Genomic DNA, 24,115 nt, shown 5'->3' on the forward strand with positions numbered 1-24,115 from the left:
AAAAATTGCATTTGCATTGAATTAGTTCAGACAGTAAGCACTTATGTAAGGCAATATTCATAATGAACAAAACAAACATAAAACATGGACCTTCCCTTCATTAGGCAACATGGCATAATGCTTAAGATCAGAGGATCAGAATCCTATTTCCATCACTTAGAAGTTTTGTGATTTTGGACAAGTTACTTAAGATCTTTGCTTCAGTTTCTCGTTGTAAAATAAAGATGGTATTACATACTTCATAGTGTTGTTTAAGCAATAAATGAAGGGAATTAATTAAATAGTGCTTCACATATTGTACTCAATAAATGTTAGCTGCTGCTATTTTGAAATTATTATTTTATTTACTAAAATACTTCTGGAGACCAATGTGCTAATTGTTTTTATATTGGGGAGTCTGTAAATCTGAAATAATTAAATAGATTGTTTGATTCATTTATTCAACAAAATTTATTGCTCTTCTATTTGCTAGGTACTTTTCTGGGAGTGGAGAATAAAAAGTGAATAGGATGACAAAATCTGTGATATTGTGGTGCTTATATTTTAGTAAGGAACAAAGAAAGATAATAGAGGATAGTAAGGGTCATAGAGGAAAAGGAGTAAAGATCAAGCAACTTTATTAAACAAAAATACAAGATAAATTCACTAGATAAATTTTCTTTTGCAGTGTGTCTTATATTTATGGGTTCTGAAGATTCTTTACCCAAGCACATTATTTCTTCTGAGAGGCAACCATGAATGCAGACACCTTACTGAATATTTTACCTTTAAGCAGGAATGTGAGTACTGCCAGGAGAAATGTTTTCACTTCCTCGGTATTCTTTTGGACTTATGTGGGTAGTAAGAGTTATGAAGACTTTACAATGCAACATGTAAGAACAGATCTCATGTTCACATGTAAAGTTTTAAGGAAAGTTGTCGAGCACCCTCTGGTGTTTAATGGTATTTAAGTTTTTGGTGGGGCACAGTGGTTCACACCTGTAATCCCAGCACTTTGGAAGACCCAGGCAGGCGGAATGCCTGAGCTCAGGAATTTGAGACCAGTCTGGCCAATATGGTGAAACCCCATCTCCACCAAAAATACACAAAAAATCAGCTGGGTGTGGTGGCTCGCTCCTATAGTCCCAGCTACTCAGGAGGCTGAGGTGGGAGGATTGCTTGAGCCTGGGAGACGGAGGTTGTAGTGAGCCGAGATCATGCCACTGTACTCCAGCCTGGGCAATAGAGTCAGACCCTGTCTCAAAAAAAAAAAAAAAAAAGTTTTCATTTCAGAATTTCCTATTATGTTTAACTTTTACAAATATGCTCTGGAGTAGCTTAGAGTTTTTTTATATAGTTTTAAAGGTAAAATTTTTTTTCTAGGCCAGGTGCAGTGGTTCACGCCTGTAATCCCAGCACTTTGGGAGGCCGAGGTGGGTGGGTCACCTGAGGTCAGGAGTTGGAGACCACCCTGGCCAACATGGCAAAACCCCATCTCTACTAAAAATGCAAAAATTAGCCAGGCGTGGTGGCTCAGGCCTGTAATCCCAGCTACTCAGGAGGCTGAGGCAGGAGAATCCCTGGACCCCATGGGGCAAAGAGCCAAGATCGCGCCATTGCACTCCAATCTGGGTAATGAGAGTGAAACTTCATCTCAGGGAAAAAAACAAAACAAAACACACACACACACACATAAAGAGAGAGAGAGAGAGAGAGAGAGAGAGATTTTTGTCTAACAGGAAAATAAAAACCAGAAGAAAAAAATTTTATTTTTGCATTGGACAATTTGTCCTTCAATCTTGAGGCATTCCTGTGAGGAATTCTAACAAATTGTTTATCCTGTTATCATTGCATCATTTCAATCATGCTATTAATGACTGAAATTCTTTTTAAAATTTTTTTGTTTTTATTTTTTATATCTTTTTTTTTTTTTAAGACTAGTCAGGTACAGTAGTTTGTAAAATTCTTAAAATGTTCATCCCTTTTCTCTCTCTAATTATTACCACAGTGGTAATCTAATACCTGTAAGTAACCATATGTTACAGAGTGAGGCTAGGCCTTTTTCACACCTCAAACCTTTGTACTTTTTTTGAGATGGGGTCTCTCTCCGTCACCCTGGCTGGAGTGCAGTGGCACAGTGTCAGCTCACTGCAACCTCTGCCTCCCAGGTTCAAGTGATTCTCCTGCCTCAGCCTCCCAAATAGCTGGAATTACAGGCATGTGCCACCATGCCCGGCTGATTTTTTTTATGTTTAGTAGAGACGGAGTTTTACCATGTTGGTCAGGCTGATCTTGAACTCCTGACCTCAAGTGATCCACCTGCCTTGGCCTCCCAAAATGCTGGGATTACAGGAGTGAGCCACCATGCCTGGCCTACCTTTGTACTTTTTAAGTTAATATTCATGACTGTATTAAATAGAGTTAAGTTCTAAAAACAGAAATAATTTCAACATTTTGAGACTCAAAACATGATCCAAAAAGATCATATTAAGTAGAGACTTGCAGTAAAAGGAAGATACAGTGATGGGTAGTAGCAGAAGTAGCATACTCTTATAACTTCAAGGATCAGGCAGTTAACCTAAATGAATAAGATGAGGCCTGGAAAGTGCATGCTTGACCTAAAAGCAATCAAATTAGTATTTTTATTAAACCTATATATAGGTTTAATATAGGTTTGATTTTTATTAAACCTATAGAATTTTTATAAAAAACTATATATATATAGTTTTTTTTATATTTGAATGTTACAGTGTTAAAACAGGAAATAGGAACGAAGTTCTTTTTTTTTTAATGCTTAAATAACCATCTACCAAAATCTCATTAAAACCAAAATACTCAAGAATTTAAAGTTTTAAAGGATCAAAGGAAAGTGCATGATATCTCTCTAAAAGTAAATTATAGTTTGATTTGGTAGAGTTTTGTCTTTCTTATGTTTCTGTATTGGCTTCCTGCTTCACTGCCCATTTTTAAGTATTTATTGTAGACAAGAGGAACCCCTTAGCTTTTCTGACGATGAGTATGCTATTTTCTTTTATTTTTCAGAAAAATTGGATGAACCTTGAATTTTGTTGTGATGATGTAGTCGTCTTGCCTGTAATAACAATAGTCATTGACTCTTAGAATAAAATAAAGCAAGTATTAAAATGATTTTAAACTCAAATATAGTTCTAATTTTGCCTTATTTGGCCGATAAAGGTGAAGGGTTGAGCTGTTTTTAGAGATTTTTTTTTTTTTTTTTTGAAACAGAGTCTTGCTCTGTTGTCCAGGCTGGAGTGCAAGTGGCATGATATTGGCTCACTACAACCTCCATCTCCTGGGTTCAAGTGATTCTGACTCAGCCACTGAGTCTCTGGAATTACAGGTGTGTGCCACCATGCATGGCTAATTTTTGTATTTTTAGTAGAGATAGTGTTTGACCATGTTGGCCAAGCTAGTCTTGAACTCTTGGCCTCAAGTGATCTGCCCGCCTCAGCCTGTCAAAGAGCTGGGATTACAGGTATAAGTCACCATGCCCAGCCTGTTTTTAGAGACTTGACTTACTTATTTTTAGTAATACTTGATAAATAAAATATTTATTTTAGTAATACTTTAGTAATATTCTGCTGAATAATTCAAAATAATTTTAGAGAGCAAATAGTTTGCCTTCATAAGACATAATATAATCCAAAATAATTTTAGAAAGAAAGCAGATATTATCTTTTTAAGACTGATAACATTTCATATTTTTGTTGATTCTTATAGGGGAAGATGTTTTCCTTTAAAGAAAAATTGAATACAGTAAAATTTATTCTCTATGGTATTTACTTCTGTGACTTTGATACTACGTAGAGTTGCCCACCACCACTGTCATACAGAAAAGTTTTATGCCATAAATTCTCTCTTGCTACCTTTTTATAGTCACCCCTTCACTCACTCTGAAGTACTGGCCACTACTTTGCTGTTTTCTGTCTCTATAGTTTTCTCGCCATCTATCTGTCTGTCTGTCTGTTTGTCTGTCTGTCTATATCCTATCACCTTTTACAATTGGAACTATTAACTATCACAGTTTCATTATAAGTAGCTATAAGATATAAAAGAGGGGAGAGAACAATAAATAAAATTCTAATATATATATTTTGAAAATGGTCAGCCAGTCATGTAGTTTTCAATTACTTAATTTTTTTCTTTTTCTAGGTAAAATTAAGTATTCGGAAAGAGTCTATGAAGCATGTATGGAAGCTTTTGATAGTTTGCCTCTTGCTGCACTTTTAAACCAACAGTTTCTTTGTGTTCATGGTGGACTTTCACCAGAAATACACACACTGGATGATATTAGAAGAGTAAGTATATATTTTAGTTCCAAGATTGGTTTCTATTTATAGTACATTGTTGCATAGAGTAGAAGCTTCAAACTTTTCTTCACTGCCAAAATTAGGTAATGGTAAAAATTAATATACTGATATCTTAAGGAAATAGCTTCTGTTTATTCACAATAATATAGTATGGACTGTATTCAAAGTTTGAACTGCTTTCCTATGTACATTTTTTCTTTACTTTTTGATGAGTTACTTCTGTTCTTTTCTTTCTTTCACAGTTAGATAGATTCAAAGAGCCACCTGCATTTGGACCAATGTGTGACTTATTATGGTCCGATCCTTCTGAAGATTTTGGAAATGAAAAATCACAGGAACATTTTAGTCACAATACAGTTCGAGGATGTTCTTATTTTTATAAGTAAGGAAAAATATCCAAGATTAACCACATTTTAGTTGTTAACATAGCATATGCTTCATACAAAAAAACCATTATTTTACTTAATTTACTCTTTTTTCCCCACAGCTATCCAGCAGTGTGTGAATTTTTGCAAAACAATAATTTGTTATCGATTATTAGAGCTCATGAAGCTCAAGATGCAGGGTAAGAATTCTGTTTTCCTGACCCAAATTAACACCTAAAATATAAATCAAACTTAGTAACCCTGATTGATGCTTTACGATGCATATTAAGCTATTTGTTTTGCAGCTATAGAATGTACAGAAAAAGTCAAACTACAGGGTTCCCTTCATTAATAACAATTTTTTCGGCACCTAATTACTTAGATGTCTACAATAATAAAGGTAAGATGTTGTTGATAAAAAAAATTGTTAAACAACTTAGTATTTTAGTTGACTTATTTTTTTGAAAGTATAATAAAAAAAGGGTGTTGTTTGAAACTATTAGTATCCAGATTTCTTTTTAAATAACTCTAAGATATAAGGGAGGGGAGAGAACAAGAAATAAAAATCCAAACTGTGAAACTAAGTAATATAACCATTCCACAACTTGTCTCTCATAAAAGCCGTTTTGTAAAACGTGCTCTGAGTTAAGTGCATCAAGCAAAACCAAACATGATTTTCTCAAACTCCCCTTTCTTGAATCTTTTCCCTTATTGAGGGTGTTTTCTTGTTTGTATAAAGCTGCTGCTGCTTTGACAATTTTGTTTATTTGCACTGTCTACTTGTTTGGTTTATCATGTTTCTTGTTTTATGTTCACTCATCTAGGTTCTCTTTCCCTTTCTTATTTCCTTCTTTTACCTCCACAGTCTTATTACTGCCCCATGAAGATTTGCCTTTGAGCTTTTCTGATTAATCTACTTTCATCTCATTTGAGGGAACATTCTTCTCTTTTTACTGCTTTTTTCCTTTGCCTTCTGTTCCAGTGGTTTTCATTTCCTCTCCTTCCCTGAAAATTTGATCTGTCTATAGTAGTTGGATTTCATTTTATTTTGGATATAATTTATGGACTGAAAGTGCCAGATCTAGTTAAGTGTGTGCCAAGCATATTGAAGATGAGATTGGGTATGTTTATGTAGTTTACATCTTTGGAAGATAAAATTAAGAGGCCAGCTTCTCTTCTGTCTTGACATGTCTGGAATTTAGTTGACTAATGCCATAGCTTCACGACCAGACTGGAGTGAATGTGCCAAGAGGAAAGAACAGAAGGTTAAAGACGTTTAAAAAGAACATTTAGAGAGAGAATGAGGTCATTGCTAAATAAGGGTCATGGTATAAGTTCAAAAAAGGAACAGAGGAAGAGTTTTTTTGGATGATGACAGGTAATGGTTAAAAGATTAGAACATTTGCCTGAGACCAAACAGTAGCATTCTGGGTGCAGAATATGCTATAAGAACTTATACTATAGAATGTCTAATGAAATATGACTTCATTTTTAAGAAGAAACATATCTAAGTTTTGATTCCATTGTCTCTCGCTCTCTCTCTTTTTTTTTCTGAGACAAGGTCTCGCTCTGTCACCCAGGCTGGAATGCAGTGGTACAATCTCAGCTGACTGCTATATCTGCTCCCTGGGTTCAAGTGATTTTCTTGCCTCAGCCTCCTGAACAGCTGAGATTACAGGCGCCTGCCACCTCACCCAGCTAATTTTTGTATTTTTATAGAATGAGGTTTCACCATGTTCACCAGGCTGGTCTGAAACTCCTGACTTCAAGTGATTCCTGTTTTGGCCTTACAAAGTGCTGGCCATTACAGGCCTGAGCCACTGTGCTATACCCTAATTTGATTCTCAAAAACAGAACCAAGTGTTAAATTTAACTTTCTACTGGTGCTCTAATTCCTCAACTGTGACTTACCCTTGTTAGTATTAAGGGAGCTAGTGTTCAGTGTCTAGTTGAATACTGCCTTACTCATTGTCCTTTGTTGGTTTGACTCAGGAGGTTAAGGGATGGATTTTTTTTTAGTGCTTAGAAAAGAAACTCAAACCATTGACTCTGTCTTGTCAAAAATCAAATGTCTCTTTGTGGTTCTGAGTCTGCACATAAATAGTGTTAATGATTTGAGTGTTTCCATTATATGGGTATGTTTGTAATTTTTCATTCTATCCATAAGGCAATTTTCTAGATTTTTCTCTTTTCTCCTTTAAAAAAGATCTGAAAGCTTGGTATCAGCTCATATTGTTTGAGGCTAATTTAAAATACTTTTTTTTTTCACTTTGAACTGATTGTCCAAACATATAATTTAAAATATGTTTATTTCAGATGGGAATTTCATATGGGAGACAAACATAATACCTATTAAGTTAATAAATGGTAACATGTAGCAGGATTACTTTTGATTCTTTATTAGCCAAAATCACAAATCTTGGAATCTTAACATCTGCATTTCATTAAAAGAAAAAATTAAATTTCATTTCTTTTCATTAAAATGAAAACAAGTAATCATAAAATTATATCTATAGGACATTTTATGCTTTTATGTATTTTCATGTGAAGTGCATTGTCATCTTAAAAGTAAACTTCTGTGGTAGGCAAGGTAGACATATTAGTCTTGTTTTAAAAATGAGAAACAGATTAGTTGAATAATTTACCAAGCATTGCATAGCTAGTATGCGCTATAGTTTAGATGAGAACCCAGCCCTTCGAACTCAGTGTTCTATACAGTAATATAACCAGTAACTGAAATCTATGTAGGTCATTTAAGATTTTAATTATATCATCATATTGAAACATTTTGAGATACCTGTATTTGAGATGAATATGTTACCTTTGGATTATTTGGTTATAATATTTTATCTTTGGTGTTTTAGTGGGATTTGTTTCTATATAAAGTAAAATATTTCTTTGTAGTAGTTTTGCCTGATTTTCCATATTAAATGAAACAAATACATTCATACATTTATAAATAAAATGTTCCAAGTGGGTGGGATTTTTTTGTTTGCTTTATTACTATTCAGCTATCCTTTTCAGGTTGCCTGAAGCTAGAAAGATATTAAATGCTTAATTTGTATGAAATTTTAAAACCTAGAAAATTGCTCATTGCCATTCTGTGTTTCCTCTAAAAATTGAGTTTTCACAATTTTGGATTTAGTAAAAATGCATGTTCATCATTGGATTATCAAGTAAAACAAACGTTCTTGAAAGAATCTGGAAATTTCATTAGTAATGTGAAGATCTGACTGTAGTATAGTTCTACATAACAGTGTTAAAAACAAAATGCATATTATTATTAAAAAATTAGTTCCTTCCTCCCTCTACCAGCCCTGATTCCACTCACCCTTGATCTCCCTTCCTTTTAAAAATACATTTTTCTGCTTTTATGTGTTTTATATTTTTAAGGCTCATTACAAATAGTTACATTGATATTCAACTTATCTTGCAGCTGCTGTATTAAAGTATGAAAATAATGTGATGAATATTCGACAGTTTAACTGTTCTCCACATCCTTACTGGTTGCCCAATTTTATGGATGTGTTCACGTGGTCTTTACCATTTGTTGGAGAAAAAGGTATAATTTTTATTTTTTAAAAAAATTGTTTTATTACCATTACGTATACTCCAGTTTACTGTCATTGGCACATACTTGCTAAAGGAAACCGAAGTCTAGTTTTGCTGTGGTTACAGCTCTACTTGTGTCAGTGGATGTGGACATAAAAGTCTCAAAGATATTTTAGTTAGCTGTTTACAGCCCCCATGTGAGGGTGTCTGGGGGATTGGGAGAAGACTTATAAATAGCCCAATGTCTTCAGCTGTTGGGTTTCCTTTTATTTTTTCTTTAGCTTAAATCTTTTATGAAGGGGTGGAGAGATTGCTTTACTTTTGAATGGGCCCTTCTGCATATTTTAACACCATTTTTGGGCATTCATTCGACATTCAAGGGAAAATTTAGTAGCCTTCGTTTTAGCAATATTAGTCATTTTAATAGCAGTTGTATAAGATAAATGATAAAGAGAAATTCAGATTCTAACCTAATATTCCTTCTCTTATATAAAAAATATGTATAAAATTTTAGTAGTGAGGCCTTTCTGATAATTTAGAGGAACACTTGTTAGTACATAATAAGCTTTTTAAGAGAAAATAAATGCTGTTTAAGAAATTCTGTTTCTGTGTTTCATTTGTAATTCTAGACAATTCTTAGGATTTTGTTACCTTTCATGTTCTTCTTTTCCATTTTAAGTTAATTTTTTCATAAGAAAATGCCTCAGTTTTCATATGTGGAAAATGACAGTATGAGAGTACAGACATGATTATAAAACATTTTGTTCAGTATCCCCTTCTATTTTTTTCTCACCTCTTCCATGTTACAAAATGTTCCTTTCTGTTTGAGATATGTCACTTCTGCCAAGGCAATTTGTAGTTCTGAAATTCAGAATTAATACTTAAACTGTGTATGTTAAACAGGTTCTCTGTAGATTGTCTTTGATGTTCTTCGTTTACTCAGTAGATCCAATGTTAATACAGAGATAGAATTACCCTTTAGCATTTGAGAAGGGGGCCAGTTAAGGGCTTAGGTGCAAGGGATGCATTACACTTACAACCTTCTATCTTTGGTATATGAGAAATAGTTCAATCATAGCATCATAGGGCCAAAGGGAATTAAATAATTCATCTTGCTCACTCTCTTGCCTTCAGGCTAGACTGCAGCTCAACTATTTTAATGTAATATGGGAAAGAATAGAGGGGCCAGGAAGATAAGGTAGAAGGAAAATGGACATTTCATAGATTCTAATTTATTCTCTGATGGTCCCACATAAGGAAACATTTCATTATATCTAATCTAAATGTTTATGCTGTGAATGTTTAAATAAGGAAAGAAATAGAGATAATAGGTTTTTCTCAATTCATGCACCTATCAAAAACCAGAGCATCATAGGGTTTTAGAGCTCATAAGTGGATTTAACAGTTATTTAGCCCAACTCCTTTTGAGAGGTGAGATAATTTAAGATGAATGCTGTGGATCCCTTATAAGTGAAGATGGAGAACAGTAGGCTTTTATCAGTGTTCCTACATTTGAGGTCTGCTACTAAATGATCTTTAGTTTTTCCATTGCCACTCTAAATAATCTTAATCTTTTATAAACAAGGAATTTTTCAAACCTTTTGACCATTTCTGTTGTTTTTCTTTATATCTTCTATAAATTATTCACATCTCTAAAAATGTAAAGCTCAGATTTTCACATTACATGCAAATAGAATTCTAGCCAGTGTTGCGCACAGTAAGAAAATCTTCCCAAACTCTTTGCATATTTTACTATTTTAATACATGATGGCTGTTCAGATAGCCTGACTACTTTTTGATTGAAAATTTTCTTTTGGTTTGAAAAGCAGCAAGTGTCATTTTATTTGTTTTACTTCCAAGAAGCCAGTTAGACTCCAGGTCTAGTTCCTGAGAAGCAACTAACCTAAGCCAGAGGCTTCCTGAGAGGCTGATTTAATCCCCGAATTAGATGAAAGCAGTGTTTCTTTACCTTTTTGGGGGCTAAGAGCCCCCACTATTTTTTTATAGAGATAGAATCTTGTTCCGTCACCCAAGCTAGAGTACACTGCTACCATCATAGCTCACAGCAGCCTTGAACTCCTGGGCTTATGTGATCTTCCTGCCTTGGCCTCCTAAAGCACTGAGATTATAGATGTGAGCCACTGCACCTAGCCAAGAACCCCTTTCATATTTCACTAAAATTATTCTTACATTGGCCTATAGTCCCAGCTGCTAGGGAGGCTAAAACAGGAGGATCATTTGAGCCCAGGAATTTGAGACTATAGTGTACAATAATCACACATCTGATAGCCACAGCACCCCAGCCTAGACAACATAGCAAGACCCTGTCTCTAAAGAAGTAAAATAACCTACATTGGGAAATTTTCAAAATATACCAAGGTAGAGTGAATAATATGAATTTTCTATGTACTAATTATTCATCTTCAACAATTATCAAATCAGAGCCAATCTTGTATAATTTATATCCCCATCCAGTACTCCCCACCTCATAACCTCAATTATTTTGAAACAAATCTCAACTATTATTTTTATATCTATAAAGACTTTAGAATATATTTCTAAAAGGTAAAGACTCAAATTTTGGAAGTACACATACAAACATTTATTTATTTATTTATTTATTTTGATACAGAGTCTCATTCAGTTGCTCGGGCTGGAGTGCAGTCTCATCCTGTTGCCCAGGCACAATCTCGGCTCACTGCAACCTCCAACCACCAGGTTTAAGTGATTCTTGTGCCTCAGCTTCCTGAGTAGCTGGGATTACAGGCATGCTGTACCATTACCTGGCTCATTTTTGTATATTTAGTAGAGATAGGGTTTCACCATGTTGGCCAGACTGGTCTCGAACTCCTGGCCTCAAGGGCTTTGTTTGTCTCAGCCTCCCAAAGTGCTGGGATTACAGGTATGAACCACCACCAGAAACATTTATTAATTTCTTAATATAGAACCTCTTTGAGAATCTGATAAAAGTTATGGACTTTTGCTTCAAAAAAATTCATATACAAGTGTATGTACACACACAACATTTTCAGGGTGGTGATAGTTATGAAATGAATTTGCAACCTTCTTCACACTTATTTGCCCTCCTTTAAGAACCTCTCTTCTTAATTATATGATATTATATGATCTTCATTGGAAGTCATACATGTAAGGTTTATTTACTAGATTTTTTTTTGCAAGTGTTTTATTCAATATACTAAGGAAATACAGATATAAGTAAGATGGGTCTTTGCAGAGTAATAGGGGACCTGTGATATATAAATAATGACAATAAGATGTAATATAGTGAGTGCTCCAAGACAAACGTAGTTTTCTAGGAATCAAGAGGAGAAAGGTTATTTCTGTCAGAGGAATTAAAGTAGCTTTTAGAACGGGCTTGAAGAATGGCAGAATTGTGCTGCTGGATATGAGCAACAGAATTCTAGACAAGGGAACGTCCCAAGACTGAGTCTGAAAACAAGAAATCATTGGTCTCTTTGAGGGTTTAATTTGCTTAGTGAGTAGGATATATGAAGGGCACTAGTAGAAAAAGAATGAAAAGCTAGGTTAGGGCTAGATCATGAAAATATTGATCACCACATAGAGAAGTTGAAACTTTGATAAATGGTAGGCAAGCTACAGATGGAATTTGACCATGTTTGTCATTTAGAAAAATTACTGTGATGAAGTGGACTGGAAGGAAGACTTGAGGTTGAGAGACCTGTTATGAAGTTACACCAGAAGGCGGGTAGAGACGTAATGAAGTCCTGGTAGCATTAGGAATGGAGGGTGGGGAGAACAAAAAGAATGGTAGAAGTAGAATCAATGAGACATAGGGGGATTACATGTTTAAGGGTAGGAAATGGTTGAAGATGACTTGGTATTTTGAGTCTTGTGAAGGTACACCATTAACACATTCTGATGAGAAAACTCTTATTATTACAACAACCCCTTACTCAGGTTATTGCTTTTCTTCATGTTCATTGGAATCTCTAGGCCTTTTACTATATAATTTTCTTTTTTTTTTTTTGAGACAGAGTCTCACTCTGTCACCCAGGCTGGAGTGCAGTGATACTATCTCGGCTCACTGCAACCTCCACTTGCCAGGTTCAAGTTATTCTCATGCTGCAGCCTCCCACGTCTGTGGGATTACAGGTGCTCGTCACCACACCCAACTAATTTTTGTGTTTGGCACGGAGACAGGGTGTTTTGCCATGTTGACCAGGCTGGTCTTGAACCCCTGACTTCAAGTGATCCACCCACCTAGACCTCCCAAAGTGCTGGGATTAAAGGTGTGAGCCACTGTACCCAGACTGACTATGTCATTTTCTTACTAGTCAGATCCCTTTTTACCTATCTTCCTTCTTAACATATCCTCAAACTCCTTTCTCTCTTGTTTGTCTACTTCATTTGTCCTATAAATCTTAGGTCTAGTCAAATCCAACCATCCATTTTTCCATTTTTACAGCCATGGTATAGATTGCTGCTGGAGATTTTTACAGACTTAAGAATTGGTGCCACCCCTTGATTGATTTCTAACATTGGTTGAGCTCTCATTAGGATCCTAATACCATTTATATCCCTAGTCTGCTTTTTTTCTCCCATTTTGCTTAGGATAGAGTTTAAATTTCCATTAAAAACAATGTACAAAGAAAAGAGGGCCAGGCGTAGTGTCATGTGCCTGTAATCCTAGCACTTAGGGAGGCTGAAAGGATCACTTGACCCTAGGAGTTCAAAGCTGTTGTGAGCTATGATCCCTCCACTGTACTCCAGCCTGGGGGACAGAATGGGACTCTGTCTCAAAAGAAAAAAAAAAGAAAAAGAAAAGTAATTTAATTGGCTCATGGTTCTGCAGGCTGTATAAGTATGGCATCAGCATCTCCCTGGCTTTTGGGGAGGCCTCAGGGAACTCTTACTCATGATGGAAGGTGAAGTAGGAGCAGACACTTCACATGGTGAGAGCAGGAGCGAGACAGCTGGGGGGAAGATGCCAGATACTTATAAACAGCCAGATCTCACAAGAGGTTACTCACTATCGCAAGGGCAGCGTCAAAGGGATGGTGCTAAACCATTCATGAGAAATCCAACCCAGTCCCTCCCACCAGGCTCCAACACTGGGTATTACAATTCAGCATGAGCTTTAGAGATGATACCATCCAAACTATATCATTCTGCCCCTGGTCCCTCAAATATCATGTCCTTCTGATATTACAAAACACAACCATCCCCTGCCAATAGTTCCCCAAAGTCTTAACTTATTCTAGCATTTAACTGAAAAGTGCCAAGTCCAAAGCCTCATCTGAGACTCAAGCCAAGTTCCTTCCATCTATGAACCTGTAAAGTCAAAGGCAAATTACTTACTTCCAAGATTCAATGAGGGTACAGGCATTGGATAAAATAAACATTCCTGTTCCAAAAGGGAGAAATCAGCCAAAAAAGAAAAGGAGTTCAGGCCCTATGCAAGCCTGAAACCCAGTAGGCAGTCATTAAGTCTTGTTCTTTTTTTTTCTTTTTGAGACAGTCTTGCTCTGTTGTGCCCAGGCGGGAGTGCAGTGGCATGATCTCGCCTCAATGCACCCTCCACCTCCCATATTAAAGTGATTATTCTGCCTCAACCTCCCGAGTAGCTAGGACTACAGGCTTGCACCACCATGCCTAGCTAATTTTTGTATTTTTAGTAGAGACAGGGTTTCACCATGTTGGCCAGGCTAGTCTCAAACTCCTGACCTCAAGTGATCCACCCGCCTTGATCTCCCAAAGTGTTGGGATTAAGGTGTGAGCCATCGTGCCCAGCACAGTCATTAAATCTTAAAGCTCCAAAATAATCATTGACTCCTGGTCCTACATCCTGGGCAACCTGCTTCAATGAGTGGGCAGTTCCGTCCCTCTGGTTTTTCCACACTGAGGTTGCAAGCTGCCAGTGGCTCTACCATTCTGGGATCTACAGGGCAGCAGCCCTTTCCCACAGCTCCACTAGGCAGTGCCTCAGTGGGGAGTATGTGTGGGGTCTCCAGCCCTACATTTTCCCTTGGCAATGCCCTAGTAGTATCTCACTGTAAGGGCTCTGCCCCTTCTCTGCCTGGGCACCCAGGCTTTCTCATATGTCTTCTGAAGTCTAAGTGGAAGCCATCAAGCTTCATTCACTCTTGCACTGGTGCTGCCTAGGGATTTAACACCAAGTGGTGGCTGGAGCTAGAGCTGTCCCTGACTATGGGGAGCAGTGTCCTGAGGCTGTGCTGCTCAATGGGCTCCTCCTCCACCCCAGAAACTATTCTTTTCTTCTAGACCTCTGAGCTTCTTCATTTTTTCCCATTGTTGGCTATTAGCACTTGAATCCTTTCATATTTTTTTCTTAAACATTTTCTTCTATCCATTTCCCTCACTAGTGAAAACACATTACTAGTGGGAGTGTTCTTTATTGTTTTCTTCCTTTATGAAGTACGCTCATCTTGAATTCTTCCCTTGAAGAGATGACCCCTCCATTCAAGGCAGTCTAACCTGTCTCTAGATTCTCTTACCCTTCTGCTTTTTCGGGAAACTTGCTGTATCATTTGTGTCCTCTATATCTTCACATTCTCACTACTAGTTCCTTTATAAATTATTCAAATCTATCTGATCTTTAAATAAAAAATAATATTTCTCTCATCTGATGTCTTTCTGTCACTACTACTGTGCTGTGACTTTCTCTCTCACTGATTTTGCTATTACTTTCTTGCCTTTTCTTTCAGAAGCCAAATTTCTGGATGAACATGCATACTTTAAAGCTACTATTTAGTTTCTATTAAATGGCTCCATGTAGCTGTCAAGATAAACCTTAACCTGTCACACAGAGTCTTGGACCTTCCCTACTTTCTCTTCAGCCTCATTTCCTGACTTTCTCTTTCATATTATGTTTGTTCTAGGCATAACACAGCAAAGCCAGTTTTCTTTTCTTCTCTTTTCTTTTTTGAGATGGAGTTTTGCTCTTGTTGCCCAGGCTGGAGTGCAATGGCACTATCTCGGCTCACCGCAACCTCCACCTCCCAGGTTCAAGCGATTCTCCTGCCTCAGCCTCCCAAGTAGCTGGGATTATAGGCATGTGCCACCATGACTGGCTAATTTTGTATTTTTAGTAGAAATGGGGTTTCTCCATGTTGGTCAGGCTGGTCTCCAACTCCTGACCTCAGGTGATACACTTGCCTCAGGCTCCCAAAGTGCTGGGCTTGTAGGCATGAGCCACCGCACCTGGCTGCAAAGCCAGTTTTCTGAATGTGCTATGTGTTTTAAGTTTTAAAGCTTCATACTTTTCTTTATTTTTTATAACACCTTTATTGACATATAATTCACATACCATACAGTTGACCTATTTAAATTATATAATTCTATGTTTTTTATATACCAAAGAGTTGTGCTACTATTACCACAATTTTGGAACATTTTCATCATCCCCTCCAAAGAAACCCTGTGCCCATTAGCAGTCACTCTTCATTTTCCCCTAACCCCCCTTTCAAACCCTAGGCAACCACCAATCTGCTATCCCCATATCCTGGACCGTTTATATAAATGGAATCATACAGTGTGTGCTCTTTTGTGACTGGCTTCTTTCCATGTTTCAAGATTTATCTGTGGTGTAGCATGAATCAGTATGACATTCCTTTTTCTGATGGAATAGTATTCTATTGTATGGATATAGCACATTTTGTTTGTTTTACTCATCAGCTGATAGACATTTCTACTTTTGGACTGTTGTTAATAATGCTGGAAAGAATATGCACCTACAAGTTTTATATTTTCATTTTCTTGGGTATAGACCTGGGAGTGAAACTGCTGGGTCATATGGTAACTATGATTAACCTTTTAAGGATCTGCCAAACTGTTTTCCAAAACAGCTATACCATTTTACAGTTTAATCAGGAGTGTATATTCTTTGGATGAAAATATATATTTTTAATATTAATATATTTCAATATATAATGTATTATATATAAATATATTTTAATATATAATATATTAAAATATGTTAAATATATAAAATATCTATTTTAATATAGATATGGGGTTTCACTATGTTGCCCAGATTTATAACTCCTGAGCTCAAGTGATCTGCCCGCCTCAGCCTTCCAGAGTGCTAGGATGACAGACGTGAGCCACACTGCACCCAGCTGAGGATGAATATATTTTCAGATCCTTTGCTCATTTTATAATTGGATTGTCTTAAAATTTTCTTTATTAAAAAAATGTTTTTGTTGTTTGTATAAATTTATGAAGTATAAGTGTAGTTTTGTTACATGGATATATTGCATAGTGGTGAAGTCAAGGCTTTTAAATGTATCTATCACCAGACTAGCATACATTGTACTTAAGTAATTTCATCCTCCACCCCTTTCCCATCTCCCCACCCTTCCAAGGCTCCATTGTCTATCATTCCACACTCTACCTCCATGTATATATATTATTTAGAGTCCACTTATGAGAACATGCAGTATTTGTTTTTCCATGTCTCAGTTGTTTCATGTAAGGTAATTATTGTTGAGTTCTGTTTTTTATATATATTCTATATGCAAGTTCCTTATCATATGTATGATTTACAAATAATTTTCTTCTATTCCACTTTCACTTTCTTTTTTTCTTTTTTTTTTTTTTGAGACAGGATCTTGCTCTGTCACTTAGGCTGGAATGCAGTGGCACCATCTCTGCTCACTGCAACCTCCACCTCCCAGATTCAAGCAATTCTCCTGCCTCATCCTCCTGAGTAGCTGTGCTTACAGGCATATGGCCGCCATGCCTGGCTAATTTTTGTATTTTCAGTAGAGACAGAGTTTCACCATGTTGGTAAGGCTGACCTCGAACTCCTGGCCTCAAGTGATCCCAAAGTGCTGGGATTACAGGCATGAACCCCCAGCCTGGCTGGCTTTCACTTTCTTGATAATGTCATTTAGGCATTCAGTCTCTCACCTAGGCTAGAATGCAGGAGTGCAGTCATAATTCACTGCAATCTCAAACTCCTGGACTTAAGCAGTCTTCCCACATGGCCTTGCAAGTAGCTAGGACTACAGGCATGTTCCACCATGACTAGATGACTAGTGAATTTTTTTCCTTTTTTTTTTTTTTTTTTTTTTTTTTTTTTAGAGATGGGATCTTACTGTGTTGCCTAGGCTGGTCTCAAATTCCTAGGTTCAGGTGATCTTCCTTCTTCACTGTCCTATGTAGCTGGGATTACAGGCACATACTTCCATACCCGCTTTTTTGGTCCTGTGAAGCACAAAAGTTTTCTAATTTTTTAAAAAATATTTTATTGTATATCTTTAAGGTGTACATCATAACAGCTTTATTGAAATATAATTTATATATGATGCAATTCATCTATTTGAAGTATACAATTCAGTTGGTTTTAGTATATTTATAGAGTTGTGTAACCCTCAGAAAGACTAATCTTTCTGTCTCCATAGATTTGCCTACTACGCTGGATGTTTTATATAAATACAGTCATAAAATATATGGTCTTTTGTGACTGGTCAAAAAGTTTTTTAATTTTGATGGAGTCATATTTATCTATTTTTTGTTTGCTGCTTGTGTTTTTGTTGTTATACCTAAGAAATTGTTTCCTAATCCAAGCTCATAAAGATTTATCCCTGGCTTTTTCTAAGAGTTTTAGCTCTTACATTAGGTTTTTGATCCATTTTGAGTTAATTTTTGCATGTCGTGTACAGTAGGGGGAGTCTAGTTTATTCTTTCACATGTGACCATTTGCAGCTTTATTCTTTTGTAGTTCACCACTATTGAAATGAATGTTCTTTAGCCACTGAATTGTTTTGGCACCCTTGTGAAAAAAGTAAATATCAGGTTTTCTTTCTAGACTATTCTGTTGTGCTAAATGACTACAACATAATTTTTCTAACTTTTGTTTAGCATACCTTATCTGCCCTCTTCACTTGGCGAACTTGTAGTTGATGATTCCTTTCAAATGTCATCTACCAAAAGCCTTGCCTTCCCCAGCAGATCTTTTGCATATCTTTCAATACTTATAGCATGTTTTTCATCACTCTTGTGAGGTTGATATTTAATATCTCCTTCAGTGGTTAGTAAGCTTTTTGAAGGTAGAGACTTCATGTTTCATACCTGAATCCTAGAGCTTTAGTGCAGTACCTGATGTGGGGGCAGGGGGGGTTGTATGTTTATAGAAGGAAAAATTGTATTTATGCAATTTTTTTAAAAGTATATTTATAGAAGGAAAAAACGGTTTGTAGGAGAAATGCTGGATTTTGTTTTGAATATGTTCATTTCTGGGTGCGTTCAGGACATCTAGGTGTCAGTAGACTTTTAAAAAATTATTTATTGAAATTTGCTTTTATCTTCCTTATTTTATGTATTTACTTGTTAGATATTTATTGGGTACCTGTCATGTGACGGGACAGTGCTAGGCCCTGCAGTTACAATAATGAATTAAACAACATCCTACACTCATAAAGTTTTCATTCTAATAGGGAAACATATAGTATACAAATGGTTTAAGACAGTTGACAATAAAACCAGCAAGGAAATCCAGAGCCTGAAGGAGAGGTCAATACTGGAGATACAGACTTTGGAATCATCTTCAGTGAGGTGATAATTGAAACTGTAAATATGATAATATACAGAAATGCCAAGTAATTGAACATATAAGAGGAATAATACTGCGGAGAGAATCTTGATATCCAAAGTTTTTGGGGAAAATGATCCAAACGTGAGAAAACCAGAAGAATAGAACCTTGGGAACCAAAGGAAAAGAGAAGGAAAAAAATATGTAGAGTAGTCAAGGAGGATTAGGCCTATGAAAAAGCCAAGACTTCAGATTGTTAGGTAGTCATTAGTAATCTTTAGAAATAAATTTCAAGGAAGTTGCTGAAGCCAGTTTTTAAAAGATTAAATCGTGGGGCTTTTTGGAACCAGTAAAACTGTTGCATGATTTTTTTTCTTATTATGCTATATTCATGAAAGAAGACTTGAAATGTATATATTCAGTTGTTATTCATCTCTATGGGGCTTCATTTTTTTTTTTTTTTTTGAGAGGCCTGAAAATTTGTTCCATAAATACTCTCTTTCTTTCAGAGTTGTTATCCATTGAATTTCTTTCATTTTGAACACCTTTGCATTTTTTAAATTCCATCATTCTTGCTATAAGAATGTATTTGCTTTCTGGGGCTAAACGTTGTTTGACCATTTGTAGGAATAGTTGCAATGCATATATATAGACAGTTATATATGGTCAGCTAACATGTAACTTTTTTTTCTCAAATAGTGACAGAAATGTTGGTAAATGTTCTGAGTATTTGCTCTGATGATGAACTAATGACTGAAGGTGAAGACCAGTTTGATGGTATGATTATTCATCTTACTATTTTTTAAAATTGTGAAATGGTATTTCTTTACTGCCTAGCCTCAGTACACACTATTTTGCAAAAAATAGTCATTGCTTGGAGATGACTGTGCTGTTTAATGAGTAACAAGTCACTTTTTTTGGGATATTAAAATTTGAAAATAATTTTAGTTATTTCATTTTTTTATGATAGTATGGGGAAGAAGGTGAACTTTGGGAAAGGAGAAATTTGGAAGAGAGACCATAAGGAAAGGAAAACTGAAGTATTAAAAAGATGTGGTTCTTGATGAATATGGACACTGCTTAGAGAAAAGAGGATAAAAATACTATTTGTTTTATTTTATTATTTATTTATTTATTTTTGAGACAGAGTTTCGCTCTTGTTACCCAGGCTGGAGTGCAATGGCGTGATCTCAGCTTACCGCAACCTCCGCCTCCTGGGTTCAAGCAATTCACCTGCCTCAGCCTCCTGAGTAGCTGGGACTACAGGCACACACCACCATGCCCAGCTAATTTTTGTATTTTTAGTAGAGACGGGGTTTCACCTTGTTGACCAGGATGGTCTCTATCTCTTGACCTCTTGATCCACCCACCTCGGCCTCCCAAAGTGCTGGGATTACAGGCTTGAGCCACTGCGCCTGGCCATTATTTGTTTTATTAGTACAATATTCTTAGTGCATCAGAAACATACCTGAACTCTCAATTTGGTTTTTCCTTCCTTTCAGACATGAAAATAGACTGTTTCTAAATTAGTGTGGTTGTGTTCTAAAAGACCACTTGCTAATTTAGTTTGAGATTCTGAAAGCATTTTTTCCATAGAAACAAAGTTATACACGGTTGTTGTTATGTACGCCAACAAGCCTGTGTACCTAATTCATGCTTACAATAAAAAGTAGTATAAAAGAAACAAAATTCATTTTATTTTGAAATTTTATTTAAAATTATATTATTTAAATGTGTATTTAAAACTATTCCCTTCCATATTCCCCTCACATCTGTGTTTTACCATACTTTTTTTTTGGGGGGGGGGTGGCTTTCCGGCAAAAACTGGAAAGCCTACTAGACAAATTCTAAAAGAGCTATAACACTGTTTTAGTATGCTTTTTGTAGTTGTAATCAGTACTTAAATGTTTCCATGTATTAAACATGGTAATCGTTTACCATGTTAACATGGTAATCTATATACTGGTAAGATTTAATAGCTATATATTTCTTTTTGTTTTGAGATGGAGTCTCATTCTGTTGTCAGGCTGAAGTGCAGTGGCGTGATCTCAGCTCACTGCAGCCTCTAGCTCCCTGATTCAAGCGAGTCTCCTGCCTCAACCTCCCAAGTAGCTAGGACTACAGGCGTGCGCTACCATGCCCAGCTAATTTTTTTGTACTTTTAGTAGAGACAGAGTTTCACCATGTTGGCCAGGATGGTCTCGATTTCTTGACCCTGTGATCGCTCGCCTTGGCCTCCCAATGTGCTGTGATTACAGGCATGAGCCACTGCACCTGGCCATAGCTAGTATTGCTAAGTCTATTCTATAATGTTTGGCCAGGTGCGGTGGCTCATACCTATAATCCCAGCACTTTGGGAGGCCAAGGCAGGAGGATCCCTTGAGTCCAGGAGTTGGAGACCAGCCTGGGCAATATGGAAAGATTTCCCTGTCTCTATTAAAATCTGTATATCTATATATCTATGTGTGTGTGTGTGTGTGTGCACACACCATAATTTTAATTTTCATAATCTCATACTGTTTGGCAATTCGGTTCTAAATCTTATTATGAATAGCAGTAAAATAAACATGTTTGCACAATAGCTTTTATTTTCCTCCTTGGAATAAATTTATTGAACAGAATTATAGAGTTACAGAATTAACTCTGTAACTCTTTAGCTTCATTGTTTTAGCTGTGATCTACCAGATTGCTTTGCAGAAGGATTGGATCACTGTGAAGTGCCTCCAGCAAGGAAGCCATAGACATATTTCTCCACAGGACTACCTCAGTGGATTTTGGTTATTTTTACTTATTTGCTTTATGGCTATACAGTAGTAAATTATAGTTGCTTAAGTTCACATTTCTTTGATTTCTAATGATGCTAAGTAGAAAACTACTGTTTTTCCAACTGTGTAAACTGTCCATTTCATTTGATCACTTAGTAAAATCTGAATGATACCTATATAGAAATTTCTCTACTTACAAACAGGTTTGATTCTTAAACACTTGAAAGCCCATTTGTTGGCTGGGCGCGGTGGCTCACGCCTGTAATACTAGCACTTTGGGAGGCCGAGGTGGGTGGACGACTTGAGGTCAGCCTGTACAACATGGCGAAACCCCATCTTAAAAAAAAAAAGGCCGGGCGCGGTAGCTCAAGCCTGTAATCCCAGCACTTTGGGAGGCCGAGGTGGGTGGATCATGAGGTCAAGAGATCGAGACCATCCTGGTCAACAAGGTGAAACCCCGTCTCTACTAAAAATACAAAAATTAGCTGGGCATGGTGATGCACCCCTGTAGTCCAACTACTCAGGAGGCTGAGGCAGGAGAATTGCTTGAACCCAGAAGGCGGAGGTTGCAGTGAGCTGAGATCATGCCATTGCACTCCAGTCTGGGTAACAACAGTGAAACTACGTAAAAAAAAAAAAAAAAAAAAAAAGAAAGCCCATTTGTTGAAAGTACAAATTCACTGTGTACAAGTGCTACCATTGCCATCTGTTGGTGGTAGGCAGAAAATGTGCTTTTGTTTTTATACTTTGGTTAATAACTGACATAGCATATTTATATCAATTATTATTTAGTTTGGATAGTAAACTTTAATGAATAATACTTACTTTTCCTTATTTTAATTATCTTTCCTTTCCTTTTTTTTTTTTTTTTTGAGACAGAGTTTCGCTCTTGTTACCCAGGCTGGAGTGCAATGGCACAATCTCGGCTCACCACAACCTCCGCCTCCTGGGTTCAGGCAATTCTGCCTCAGCCTCCTGAGTAGCTGGGATTACAGGCACATGCCACCATGCCCAGCTAATTTTTTGTATTTTTTTTTTTTAGTAGAGATGGGGTTTCACCATGTTGACCAGGATGGTCTCGATGTCTTGACCTCGTGATCCACCCGCCTCGGCCTCCCAAAGTGCTGGGATTATAGGCTTGAGCCACCGCGCCCGGCCTTCTTTTTTTTTTTTTTGAGATGGAGTCTTGCTCTGTTGCCCAGGCTGGAGTATAGTGGCACAATCTTGGCTCACTGCAACCTCTGCCTCCTGGTTGGTTCAAACAATTCTCCTGCCTCAGCCTCTTGAATAGCTGGGATTACAGGTACCCACCATTGTGCCCGGCTAATTTTTGTATTTGTAGTAGAGATGAGGTTTCACCATCTTGGCCAGGCTTGTCTCGAGCTCCTGACCTCAGGTGATCTGCCCGCCTTGGCCTCCCAAAGTGCTGGGATTACAGGGGTGAGCCACCTTGCCGGGCCATTGAATAGTTTTAAACAGATATTTTGTCTCCCTGTTCTGCTGTCACTGTTTGTTGTAAGACTAGACCTGGGCTCAGATTCTAGTTCCTTATGATGGTTCTGTGGCATCAGACAACTTACTTAACCTTTCTGAGTCTCAGTTTCTCTTATCTTCATAGAAGTGACAATAATACCTACTTCATAATGTTGAAGATATTGAGATAATGAATAATTGAAATAATTATTGGCATATAGCCTAATTTTTTAAAGTAAAGTTTTCTGTTTTTCAAATTCTGTGAAATATTTTGTGAGAGTTTTAACTGATATCATATTAAATGCATATCTGAATCTAGGGAGGTTTTTTAAATTTTTTTTAAGAGAGACGGTTTCCCTCCATTTTCCAGGCTGGTCTTGAACTCCTGGCCTCATGCAGTCCTCCCACTTCAGTTTCTCAAAAAGTGATGAGATTACAGGCATGAACCACCATGCCCAGCCAAGGTTTTTTTGGTTTTGTTTTGTGTTTTTTTTTTTTTTTTAATAAATAAATAGTATTTAGTTTTCCAAACTAAGACCAAGAACTCTTGCTCTATATAATTATTTTATTTACTGTAATTACTTGATTTAATACATAATTCCTTCATTTAAGACTATATAGTTTTTGTTTGAAAAACTTTTGTTATTGTCAAGTTAAATTAATACTTCAATATTTTATGTTCTTATTTCTACTACAACTGGTGTCTCTCAACATATTTTCTCTCCGTATGGGAATATACTATATATTTGTGGGTTTATCTTATATCTAATAAACTTGAATTAGCAGAATTATTTTTTATGATAATTTTTATTTTCTCTTTTAAAAATATGTCATTTACAGGGGATTGATATTGTTATTTTCTGTATTTTTAACTTTCTTTTATTCTTTAAAATTTATTATCAATATTGCCAATAGTAAGTTAAATAGGAATGATGGTAGGTAATGCTTTTAGTCCTCTTCCTGTAAGAAGAAGAAAAAAGTTTCCTTGTTAAGTCTAATTATAGTACTTGGTTTTAGGTACCTATGATTTATATGAAGAAAGATACTGAGTCATGTTTTGAGATTTAACCAGAAATAAATATAAAATTTTATTATATTCTAATGAGAAGATTT

At 36.4% G+C, this 24,115-nt stretch overlaps 1 protein-coding gene and 1 non-coding gene across 9 annotated transcripts in view; one reads left to right on the forward strand and one right to left on the reverse strand.

Moving 5' to 3' along the window:
* PPP3CB (protein phosphatase 3 catalytic subunit beta) overlaps positions 1-24,115 on the forward strand; it is a 58,908-nt gene that overhangs the window by 20,937 nt on the left and 13,856 nt on the right. For 7 of the 8 annotated variants that reach the window (XM_009009707.4, XM_054242322.2, XM_009009708.4 and 4 more), the window contains exons 4-10: positions 668-779; positions 4,153-4,298; positions 4,553-4,692; positions 4,798-4,875; positions 4,981-5,075; positions 8,112-8,237; positions 19,464-19,541. In XM_009009707.4, coding sequence (XP_009007955.1) covers positions 668-779; positions 4,153-4,298; positions 4,553-4,692; positions 4,798-4,875; positions 4,981-5,075; positions 8,112-8,237; positions 19,464-19,541 — 775 coding nt within the window. The remainder of the gene's footprint in view (positions 1-667; positions 780-4,152; positions 4,299-4,552; positions 4,693-4,797; positions 4,876-4,980; positions 5,076-8,111; positions 8,238-19,463; positions 19,542-24,115) is intronic. The other variant, XM_054242324.2, reaches the window with a different exon arrangement.
* Positions 20,570-20,631, reverse strand: LOC118146546 (U7 small nuclear RNA). Its single transcript, XR_004732402.1, has one exon. It is a non-coding gene; the product is annotated as a U7 small nuclear RNA (small nuclear RNA).

The sequence above is a fragment of the Callithrix jacchus genome, chromosome 12 (assembly GCF_049354715.1).
Source record: "Callithrix jacchus isolate 240 chromosome 12, calJac240_pri, whole genome shotgun sequence".
NCBI classification, from domain to species: Eukaryota; Metazoa; Chordata; class Mammalia; order Primates; family Cebidae; genus Callithrix; species Callithrix jacchus.